Here is a 12,157-nt window from a genome sequence, read left to right on the forward strand (position 1 = left end):
ACAATTCCGATGGACAAAGTGCCACGCATGCTTAGAATAAATTACAAGACTAAAGCTATTGGCTACTGGCCCATTTATAATCCTGTCATACATGTGCTACGTCACCGCATTCAGAACGATTGGATTTTCCGACAACTTTGTGCGACCGTGTGTATGCTAGACAAGTTTGGGACAAAATCGTATTTTGTCCTCGCAAAGTGCTACCGTGTGTACAAGGCATAAGACAATGCTTTTCTGAAGCTCTTAATATTTGTGTGCTCCTTAGCCACCTTCTGAGCACACCTCCTCAATGATTGGCTGCAGTGAAATAAATATTCATGCTGTCCATTAGCCTTGCTCTACTCCTTTTACAAGAACTTTTTAGAAGGCGGGGAGAGTAATTAAACCTGCAGCCTGTGAAATCCAGAACAGCCAAAATAAGTCAATAAATTCTTCAATGATTACAGAGGAGCCAAAAAGAACTACATTTGCCTGACAAGCAACCTAACTAGGAGGGTACTAAATCATGAAAAATTCAAACAAAGAAGAGGAAACGTGAACATCCAGCATGTCAAGATAAGGAGAAATTGAGGCAGAGGTTATGGCAAGGAGATTTCGTTACCAAAATTACTCAGTGAATAAATAGTTGGGTCGATCTTTTCCAATAGAATCTACCCATAACTAAAATATCTCTTTTGAGTCAACCTGTCCTTCTCTGGCAAGACTTCAAAATAAATAAAATTATATGTTTGGAGAACAATCTGATTTAAATTCATGCTTATATAGGCATGTTGTTTACTGTATGACAATTAGACAGGTTTTGCTTTGCTGTGCTAATTTAAAACAACATATATTTGATCTGCTTCACAGTTTGAAGCTTCCTCAGTTTTATGTAGAATTCAAACGTTCCTTGCAAAAAAGGAAACCTTGTTTTTAAAAATGGTAAACAACGTGGAATATATATCGGTCTTAATCTTTTTGGACTAGTGGGTTTTTTTAAACAAAAAAGATCAGTAGACAACATTGTAATCATTAACAGCACAATTTCAGAACTGGGAAAGGGTTTTTTGGTTTATGGAAAGCTTAAAATTTGTACAAGAACAAGCCAATTTAAGAATAAGTGCCATCACAACATATTTTGATGTCTGTTGTATAAACCGAAACAAATTGAAGGGCACATACTACTAGATCATCTGCAGTAGCAATGGTGACACCTTGAGGATGAAGAAAGATAGGCAATTCAAACAAAGTTACAAACAATAACAGTAGCATCAATTTACTATTGGAACATCTACTGCTGTTTTATGTACAACAACATGTGGCAAATATGGTCAAGCTGACTTTAGTTATTAATATAATGTCAGATGTATTTTAGAGATAATTACACACTCATAAAACCTTGTCTATTAGTTTAAAAAGGCTTTAAAAATTTTGCATCTACTATTTTGTGTATGAAAGAGATGTACTTTGGTTTTCCAATATGCCAAAGATAATTGTTCATTTTCAATCATGTTTTCAACATGAAAGGAGTAATACAAATTTTTAGGGATGAGGGAACTGGGCAAAGCTATGTTCTCAGTAGATTCTGCAGTATATAATAAGAAGGGGCTAACAATCCCTGATGAACTACAAAAAGAAATAACCCCCTAATTTGGTGGGATTTTAAATGACCACCAACACCAAACAACAATTTAAAACATATACATACTTTATTAATGGTTACAACATAAATACAAAATACAGCCAAAGAGACACATGCGCTACCAATGTCTCAATGGCATGTCTACAAATGAACAAATACATAGATAGATAAGACAAGCCAATACATGGGTAATTAAAATACTCTTCTTATTTTAATAAAGTATGTATATGTTTTAAATTGTTGTTTGGTGTTGGTGGTCATTTAAAATCCCACACATACAGGACCGGCTGGAAGCGCATGACGTGGTTTGTAATCCCTGGAATCTTAAGGGCGATCGACCCTGACAGGCATGCGGAATATTTCGGATGACTACCCACCTCTATTCCCTCCTTTTCCTCCCTACCTTTCTTTCTACCCTTTTTGGTATCCCCCTCTTTTCGCCCCCACTTCCCCCCTTCTTTTTTTCTTTTTCCCTTTTTCTCCTCTCTTATTTCTATCTTTCTTCCAAACCCCCCCCCCAAGGGAGGGTGTTTGACTGGGTTAATTTGTAGTACAAGTATCTTACACTTTTAGTCGATACCTGTATCCTCGGAATGCCACTCTTTACTGGCTGTAGGGTTTTGAGGACTAGTTTATTATTGGTTGGACTTTATCCCTGACTTACATATGTTGCAGAACATACTGCCTGTGGATAGCTCTGCCTGGCCTGGTTTGTACCTACTCCAAGTGGCTATACTCTGTAGGCCGATATGCTCTTATTGTATGTTCCCTTTTTTCTCCTTTGGCTCCGCCACTGCTGCATTGAAGTGAATGACATGTAATGTTTCATCTTATAATAATAAAAAAAGTTATTTGATAAAAAAAATAAAATCCCACACAATTAGGGAGTTATTTCAGTAGCTTCTATGATCCACGCAGGAAGTCCATGAAACATGTCATAATGTAATGTATATAAGAGCCACATCTTGCATTTTGTTCTGACCTTTTAAGAATAATTTGCAAGGTATTATTAAAAAGGGCATGAGTAGCAAGTCACAACCATGGAGGACATGTAGTAATGCATGTTTTTGTGTTAAGCAGGAAAATAGCCTTTTCATGTGGCTTAAAGGGATAACACTGAAAATACACAAATCTTTTAAATAACATGCTTGGAGGTGCTTTTAAGCCGCATGAAAAGTTACAGAGTATTATAATGTGACCTTTAAAACAGACATTTAAAAAAATGGGAAATTACCTCTAAAATGTGGGTGACCTCTAAAATGCATGCCAAATTCGAATCCAGGCATGTATCTTGGGTGGCCAGCATGTATGCCTCCCCCACATTCCTGAACTTGCCAACTAATGATTTTTTTTCTTCAGCACAATGACCCACAATGACCTACCAACAAACAATGTTGCCTTGAAGCATTACCACAGCTAAATAACAGCTGCTGTTCATAAAAAATAGCCCCATGGATCTTGGGTAACATCTTTTAGTATGGTATTTGGTCAATGACCTCAGGCAAGATCCATAATGCCGTTGTTTACATTCCAGCAGCATCTGAGATGTTGTCATTTAGTCCCAGATGCAGGATGGGTCATCATTGTCAGCCAGTGCATTACATTGAAGAAACATCAGTGGGTGACAAGGAAACATTATTGGGTGGTGGATTGTCATGATTGGCAATGAATGTACATTGTTAGATGACATGATTGATGCTGGATTTTTTTTTTTCTGTATAATAAATGGGGACCCTTATTATAAAAGGGCTTTCAGTCTTTCCAACAAACCACCATACTCCCTTGGGGATTGGAGGTGGGAAAGAATTCTTTGTACCTTGCAAGGGACGGGCAGCTTACAACACACACCTTGCATGGTACTCTCCCAATGTTGAAAAATATATGGCCTAGTGTGTTTCAGGAAGGGTGGGTGCTGCCATCCCTTCCTGGCCACCCAGGCTACATGTTTGCATAATGGTCTGGAATGGATTTTAAAGGGAACCCATTTTTTTCTGATTAGGTGTAGAGTTCACCTTAAAATTCATACCACTTATATATGCATGCAGCCTGGGTGGCTGGAAAAGAGAGGATAGCAAGCACATGACACTAGGGCCAGATGTCTTTCAGCATTGGGGTGGTTTTTTGCATGAGGGACAGTGAAGCTTTGCAATTGCAAAACACCTTTTTTATTAAAGCGGGAGTCCGCCGTTATTTTTTTTTTAAAGCCAGCAGCTACAAATACTGCAGCTGCTGACTTTTAAAATAATGACACTTACCCGCCCAGCACGCCCGCGATGTCGGCACCCGAAGCCGATCTCTCGATCGTCTCTCGGGTGCTGCCGCTGCCATCTTGGGTATGGGAATCAGGAAGTGGAGCCTTGCGGCTTCATTTCCCGGGTTCCCTACTGCGCATGCGCGAGTCGCGCTGCGCAATAAGGATGGTCCCCTCTGTCTCTGGGATCTGTGTGTTTCACAGCAGACAGCGGGGGACCTTCGGAAAGGGGCGTAGATTCTGCGGAAAGGGGCGTAGCTTCTGCAGATATCTATGCCGGAAGTGGGTGCAGATACCTGTACTGTACAGGTACCTGCACCCCCTCCCCCCTGAAAGGTGCCAATTGTGGCGCCGGAGGGGGGGAGGGTTCCAATGAGCGGAAGCTCCACTTTAGGGTGGAGCTCCGCTTTAAGAGGGCCAAGACATTTTTGCCCTTCTTCAGAGTCATTCATACCTAATAACTCCCTCCCCCCTTTAAAAATAAAAACAAATAGTGAAAAGGGTATTTTATGTGAAATAAATGGAAATAATGTCCACAATGTAAATGCAGCATCAATCATGCCACCCAGAAACATAGAACTAGTCATGATGACCCAACACCTGATGTCAGCAAACAGCTGGAGGTCCTAGGTGATGTCATTGACCAAATATTTTCATGACCATATTGTGTCAATGATGTCGCCTGGGATCACTAGATGTTTTGTTTGCATTTCATCAGCAGGGATTTAGAAGGGGATGAACTAGCTAAATATGTCCAGTTTGTTCAATGGTTTGTGTAACTGCAGACAGGCTGGGTTTGGGTTAAACTCATGTTAGACCCAAGCACAAAGCTCATCCCTACAATCTTTTGTATTTATTCTTCTTAATATTAATGAAAATAAAAGAAGTGCCACCTCAGTGCAGCATTAAAAACAATGGATTTATTGACACAAGATTAAAAGCACTCACAGGATGACAGAAGGTATGGGTTTGTGATTGGGGAGGGCATCCGCCACTCGCTCAGTCCTGCAGGGGCAGCCAGTTTTCCAAAGCACCTATGGGGATGGAGGATGGATGCCCTGTGCAACCAGGAAGTTCATGCTGGCCAACATAGACTGCGAGGCGGAAGTGGCAGAGATGGCCAGAGAATGAATAGGCTATCCGCTCTGAGCTATCTGCTCCTTCAAGAGGTTTATCCTAATGAAGCATTATGATGTGTATTCTGAAAAATCTAACTTCAGTTTTACATATACCAATAAATATGCAAATTAGTGGTATAAAAGGCGAATTTTAAACCTTCAGTGCCAATATTTGAAAAACCTATAGGCGGTCATCAACTATCTAATCTGGCAATTATCAACTCAATTATCAGTTCACTTAGGATGCAAGATTCCATTGTTTGACAGCTACACTTGTACATGTATGCAGGCGGTTGGCACTTGTGTATGGGCAGCTATAGATGTGCATATTTAAAGTGTTTGTAAACCCCCCAAAAAAATAGTGTCACTGACTCTTTAATGTATATTAATGTTCTCCTTAATATCAAATTTTTTTTCAGGCTGCCAATATTATGTAATACCTGGTTGATCCTGCCTGTGTCCCTTCTCCTGCGAGTAAACGAACCACGCTAGCATGGCTGCCGACCCATGCTAGCATGGTCAGATTATGTCTTGTGTCATCCTGCTCTTTATTCATACATGCTATTCAACAGCACAACATGTCTGTACCTTTCATAGTCAGCACTAAGCCACCACCCCCCACCCTCCTGGCTTGTGTTATTGTGCATTCCAGCCACTCCTCCCCACCAGTCGCTCCTCCACTCCTGTGTAGCCGCCGGGTGCATTTGTTTTCTCATTGCTATGGAAACGCTGACACCCGGCGGCAAGTGCCATTCTGAAATGACAGTCTATGACCTACAGTGTGCACGACCACCAGCTAGTCCGTGACTTGCTTGGGAGCAGAAAGCAATCATGTGACATGCTCTTTTGAAGGCAGAAAATTGATAATAGGCAAGTAAAAAAATTAATAAACCCAGATTAGGAAGAAGGTTAGATGGCTCTAATGGGACATGTTCTCAACTTTCCTTAAGGCTACTTTAATAACAGAATTGTTGTCATTTTAGAAACATCTATTCAAAATAGAATATAAATTGTACATAGAACAGTACAACTTGCTTTTTTGTTCTTTAAAAATAAATGCTGTATAAAATGTTTGGCATGAATACTTATTATTCTTTTTTCTTTTTTAGGATTCCTCACTATTGGACTATCATCTGTAAAAAGGAAAAAAGGGAATTATTTACTTGAAACTATTAAGTCTGTATTTGAACAGTCAAGTTACGAAGAACTGAAAGAAATAGCTGTAGTTGTTCATTTAGCAGAGTTTGACCTGAGCTGGTGTGAAAGCATAGTGCAAGATATATCAAGAAAATTCTCTCATCATATTATTGCTGGAAGACTAGCAATTATCCACACTCCAGTACAATTCTACCCAGTCTTAGAAGGTCTGAAAAGAAATTACAATGACCCTGATGCCAGAGTCAAATTTAGATCCAAACAAAACGTTGACTATGCCTATCTATTAAACTTTTGTGCTAACCTTTCTGATTATTATCTCATGCTGGAAGATGATGTCAGGTGTTCTAAGAATTTTTTGACAGCAATTAAAAAAGTTATTAACTCGCGGAAAGGGTCAAACTGGGTCACCTTGGAGTTTTCAAAACTAGGATACATTGGTAAGCTCTATCACACTTATGATCTACCACGTCTAGGCCATTTTTTACTCATGTTTTACCAGGAAATGCCTTGCGATTGGCTGCTTATTCATTTCAGAAGCCTCTTAGCTCAGAAAGAAACAATTCGATTTAAGCCCTCACTTTTTCAGCATATGGGATATTATTCATCGTATAAAGGTGCTGAGAATAAGCTGAAGGATGATGACTTTGAGGAGGACTCATTTGATATACCCGATAACCCACCTTCAGTCCTCAACACAAATATGAATGTCTTTGAAAATTATGATGTCCATAAAGCATACAGCAGTACAGAAGAATACTTCTGGGCAAAGACTCCTTCTAGTGGTGACTTTTATCACATTGTGTTTGAGAAACCTATCAAAATAAGCAAAATCAAAGTCTGCACCGGAACAGAAGATCGCCAAAATGACATCTTGCATCATGGAATATTAGAAGTTGGAGAAAGACTAGTTGGGAGTAAAAGGAACAAAAAGTGTACTACTTATCTTAGATTAGGTGACTTCAAAGATGGGAACTTTGAAATGGACAATATAGATCATAAAGTCCTTTTTAACATTGACTGTATTCGAATTCTAGTGACTAAAAACCAAAATGAATGGCTAATTATTAAAAGCATAAGTGTTTGGACTATTGACTCAAATCAATGAGATGGTGATGTTTCTTCCTTATGGAAGAAAGACATTTCAGTTGAGTGCCAACTGGCTTATTTCACTAATGGACTTCTCTTTTGCTAATATGTTAAATTTAAGTGAAAAATTAGAGTGATAAACTAAAGTCATATTTTATTCTCTACATCCAGGGATCCTAGATCCCAAATTCACATCAAATACCCAACCATGTGTAGAAGCTTTAAAGAATATAGCATATTTTACACATGACTGGATATTTGAAGCAATTCACAATTCATTAACCTAACTGAGAAAATGCTACTTTAGTTTATTCACCCTATTACCTGGAGGAGATGGCTATTTATATTTTACTATTTCTGTCAGGCAAAAAAATTCAGTTTCTTGGTGTTTTTGAATGTTTTCTATTTTCTATAAAACAGAAGCATCATTTCTTCTTTTGCCTAAATTATTTTTTATTTCTTGAAGAATACAGACGTATGAACATGAAAATTGAATAATACATGTTATTTGGTTACTCCCTATGTCCTGTGTTTATAACTGTATTGTCTTTTTGGTATTTTACTACCTCTATTTTGTTTCTCTACTAAAATTTAGGGAGAATTACATTCTCTTTAAATTTTTATGCACAGAAGAAATTTAATTCAGCACTGTGATTGAACACTGTGGTTAAATAATTTTTATTTTATGCTTAACTACCTGCTACTACAGTTAAATTCATTAAAATTTGGTTTCAATGCTAACAGAGTGTCTGGTAAGTAATTTTGGAGGAACATATTAAAAAGCTTAGGTAAACATTTAACCTTTGGTCCCACTAGTAATAGTAATTTACCTATTATTGATCACAGAATCATCTGCAGATAATCTTAATATATATAATATATAAGTAACAAAAGTCTGTTGAGTAAGCAACACTGCAGTCCTGAGCAAAGATAAATTATGCAGTATATTATAGTCATATGCACTGCAGTCATATACACCAGTAATATGCAATGCAGTACATGCTATGTAAATGGGGAAAAGCAATGTTCCCTAGAAAATGTACACAATTAAGCCTCTCCAATAAAATAAAAGACTACTATTCAAACAATGTTTTTGACATTATAAGCTTGTGAATTAATTCTTCAACCGCTGCATGTTTAAAGCTTAACTCTAAACACGCAAACTCTAATTTACATGTATTTTTCAATAGCCACAAAGGACATAAATCTGCTTTGTGAGTACCAAATGCCTTTGCAAACCCTTATACTACCTTGTAGAAATAAGGAAGCAATTAGGAAACAATAAACAGTCCCAAAATATGTACAGTAGTTAAAGTGATTGTAAAGTCTTGTTTTTTTATTTTATTTTTATTAAAAAAAAACATATTATACTTATCTGCTCTGTTGCAGTGAGTTTGCACAGAGAAGCCCACAAAAAAATAAAAAACCTTCTGCCATATATGGTCAGATACTTTGGAATAAGGTACAAACAATGTGAAGCAAGAAAATATCATGTGTACAAACATCAAAGAAAATAAGATGATTTGATCTTTTTTGTAACGTCCCCAATTACATCTCTCCCATCTTTACTAATGGAGCTACGAGAATATGGGAAAATATCCAACTTTAGAATAAACTATGGAAAATCGGAGGCAATGGGAGTAGAGATGGATTCGCCTCAGATGCAAGCAGTGTCCACGCAATTTGATTTTAGATGGACGAATTCATATATAAGTTACTTAGGAACAAAAATGTCAAAAAATCTAAATGAACTGTTCGAACTTAACTATATCCCACTGGTAAGACAGATCAAAAGAGATCTTCAAAAATGGGACAAAGAGATTTTTACATGGTTCGGGAGAACCAATATTATTAAGATGAATGTGATGCCCAGACTGTTATACATAATTCAAACTATACCAATTAAGATCCCTTCAAGTTTGTTTAAGGATCTTAGATCAAGATTTATGAAGTTCATCTGGGCTGGGAAGCCAGCAAGAGTACGTCGAGATATTTTAGTACTCCCCAAAGGAAAAGGAGGGATAGGACTTCCAGATCCAATAAAATACCAGGAGGCCTCACACTTAACTAGAGTAGTGGAATGGTGTAGGCTTAAAAACGAAAAACCGTGGATACAGACAGAACAAGCAGCGACAGATATCCCATTGGAAGGATTAGTGTGGATTCCAGATACAGAAATACCAATGGGATTGAGAAAACATCCAATACTAGGGGAGACATTACGAATAACTAAAAGAGTATTCAGGAAAACATCTATTTCAAGAATTCCCAGTCCGCTCCTTCCTATCCTTGGTACCCCAGCATTTCTACCGGGAATGACAGATCCAAAGTTTAAAACAATACAAGATAGAGGTATGAGTAGAATTTGTCATTTCTCGGTAGGCAACCGGTTAATGACTAAAAAAGATATTGAAAAAGGAATGACAATAGGACTAGACCCTTTCAGAATGAGGCAATTAGAAGCCTTTATTAGATCTAAATCAAAGGTATACGTAGAAATAAGGGCATTGACTGAGTTTGAAGAGATCTGTTTGAAAGGAGAGGAACTGAGACATCTGATGTCTTATTTTTATAGTATGTTAATAGAACAGGAGACTTCACAAGATTTGCCCTTTTTACAGGCTTGGGAAAGAGATTTAGGGACTACGTTTTCCCCAGAACAAAAGGATAAGATGCTGTGGTTTAATCAAAAGGCCTCGATGGCAAGCAGATATCAAGAAGGGGGATACAAGATCCTTACTAGGTGGTATAGAACACCAAAAGTGTTACATCAAATTTACCCCCAGATATCAGAGACATGTTGGAGATGTCATGGAGCAGAAGGAACATTATTACATATATTTTGGGAATGTCCAAAAATGAGAGTGTTCTGGGAGATGGTAGCCGATACTATTGTAAGGATTACAGGAATTGACCTGGGAGATAAACCGGCAACTTTTCTGCTGCTGGACATCCCAATGGCAATAGAAAGATTCAAAAATTCTTTGCTGAGACATTTATTGATAGCAGCAAGGGCATGTATCCCGGTTCTGTGGAAAAAAAGCAGCCCTCCAGATAGAGCACAGTGGTTTCAGAGAATTGCAGAAATCCAACAAATGGAAAATTTAACAATGACAATGAGAGATCAAGACGAGAAATATCAGAAGATCTGGGCTCCATATCTAAATTATAGAGAAAGTATGATGTGAAACATTTCGAAATATGATAGAGCAGGCGGGTTGTGGTGGGGGGGGGGGGAGTGAGGGGGGGGATTATAGTGAAAATTCAAACTTTTTTTTTTTTTTTTTTTTTTTTTTTTTTCTCTTGTTTGTATATTTATTTATTTATTTTTCTGGGAGGGAAGGGTGAGGGAGGGGGGAGGATGACGTGGAATTGAGGTACGGATTGAAATATTATAAGACTGTTATAGCTGTTAAAGAAGTTGTAGATGTAAAACGAAATGTAATGTGAAATCTATGGAAAGAAAAGATGAAAAAATAAAGAATTTATAAAAAAAAAAGAAAATAAGAAACAAAATGGAATGCTTTCTGCAGGCTCTGCCTCCTGCAATGCTGCCTGGAGCTGCCTTGCATTCTCTCCAAATCCCGATGTAGAACTCCCCATTACACTTTGAGAAAGTCAATACCTGGGTAAGCAGAGTTCTGTGTGGTGAGAGAATAGACGATCAAATGAAATGTACCTGCCAGTGATGTCAGATTATATATTATAGTGAGACCACTATAATATGCAAACAAGGCAGAACGCCGTTCTGACAGGGAAAAGGATGGAGATCTTGTTTTCCTGCTAGGAAGGAATACTGATCTCTGTCTTCATCTAGTCAGACCAGCCCCCACACAGTTAACAAGCACCAGCTAGGAACACATTTATCATTACATTATATAATCTCCTCGGATGTTACCCCCTTCCCAGCCAGTGCCATTACTACACTAACAGTGTATATTTTTAGCACTGATCACTGTAATAATGTCACTGGTTCCCAAAAAAGTGTCAGTTAGGTGTCCAATTTGGTGTCCACTGCAGGGCAGTTAGGTGCCCGCCGATGTGTCGCAGTCTTGCTAAAAATAGCTTATTGCCGCCATTGCTAGTAAAAAAAATAATAAAAACGTAGTAAAAATGTCATAAGAATATCTCATAGTTTGTAGACGCGATAACTTTTGCGCAAACCAATCAATATATGCTTATTGGCATTTTTTTGTAGCTGAATACATATTGGCCTAAATTTGATTTTCTTACATTTTTTTATTGAATATGTTTTATAGCAGAAAGCAAAAAACATTGTTTTTTTTTTAAAAAAAATTGTCGCTCTCTTTTTGTTTATAGCACAGAAAATAAAACCCACAGAAGTGATCAAATACCACCAAAAGAAAGCTATATTTGTGGGGAAAAAAAGGACATCAATTGTATTTGGGTACAGCGCGGCAGCACAATTGTCAGTTAAAGTAACACAGTGTCATTTCGCAAAAAATGGCCTGGTCATTAACGGGGTTAAAGTGGTTGTAAACCCTTACAAACCACTTTGACCTACAGGTAAGCCTAGATTAAGGCTTACCTGTAGGTCCAAGAAATATCTCTTAAACCTATACGGTTTAGGAGATATTTGCCCGAAGACAGGCACCGCTGTCTACGGCGCATGCGCCGTAGACAGCGGCGCGCAGGTGCACTGAGCGCGGCATTTCCAACAATGGAGCTGCCGCGCGTGTCAGCTCCCGTGCGCATGCGCGGGAGTGACGTCATTGCGGCTTCGCCGAATGACAGCGGCGGAGCTGCGAGACCCCACCGAGAAGATGGATGCGCTGGACTACAGGGGACAGCGGTGACTTCGCTGGCTCCTGTGTCAGGTAAGTGACACATAATGGGCTACTATGCGATGCATAGTAGTCCATTATGCTTTGCCTTTGCAGGGAATGAAAGAGGAAGTAAACT

The 12,157-nt window shown here is 38.4% G+C and overlaps 1 protein-coding gene across 2 annotated transcripts in view; it reads left to right on the forward strand.

Annotated features, from left to right (window-relative positions):
- The window catches only part of MGAT4C (MGAT4 family member C), a 250,604-nt gene extending 242,629 nt beyond the window's left edge, over positions 1 to 7,975 (forward strand). For both annotated transcript variants that reach the window (XM_077471602.1, XM_077471601.1), the window contains exon 5: positions 6,100 to 7,975. In XM_077471602.1, the coding sequence (XP_077327728.1) occupies positions 6,100 to 7,253 (1,154 nt within the window). In that variant the 3' untranslated portion in view covers positions 7,254 to 7,975. The remainder of the gene's footprint in view (positions 1 to 6,099) is intronic.
- The last annotated feature ends 4,182 nt before the right edge of the window (positions 7,976 to 12,157 follow it).

This window comes from Lithobates pipiens, unplaced genomic scaffold (genome assembly GCF_037356315.1).
Source record: "Lithobates pipiens isolate NorthernLeopardFrog02 unplaced genomic scaffold, aLitPip1_a1.2 Scaffold_8, whole genome shotgun sequence".
Taxonomy (NCBI): Eukaryota; Metazoa; Chordata; class Amphibia; order Anura; family Ranidae; genus Lithobates; species Lithobates pipiens.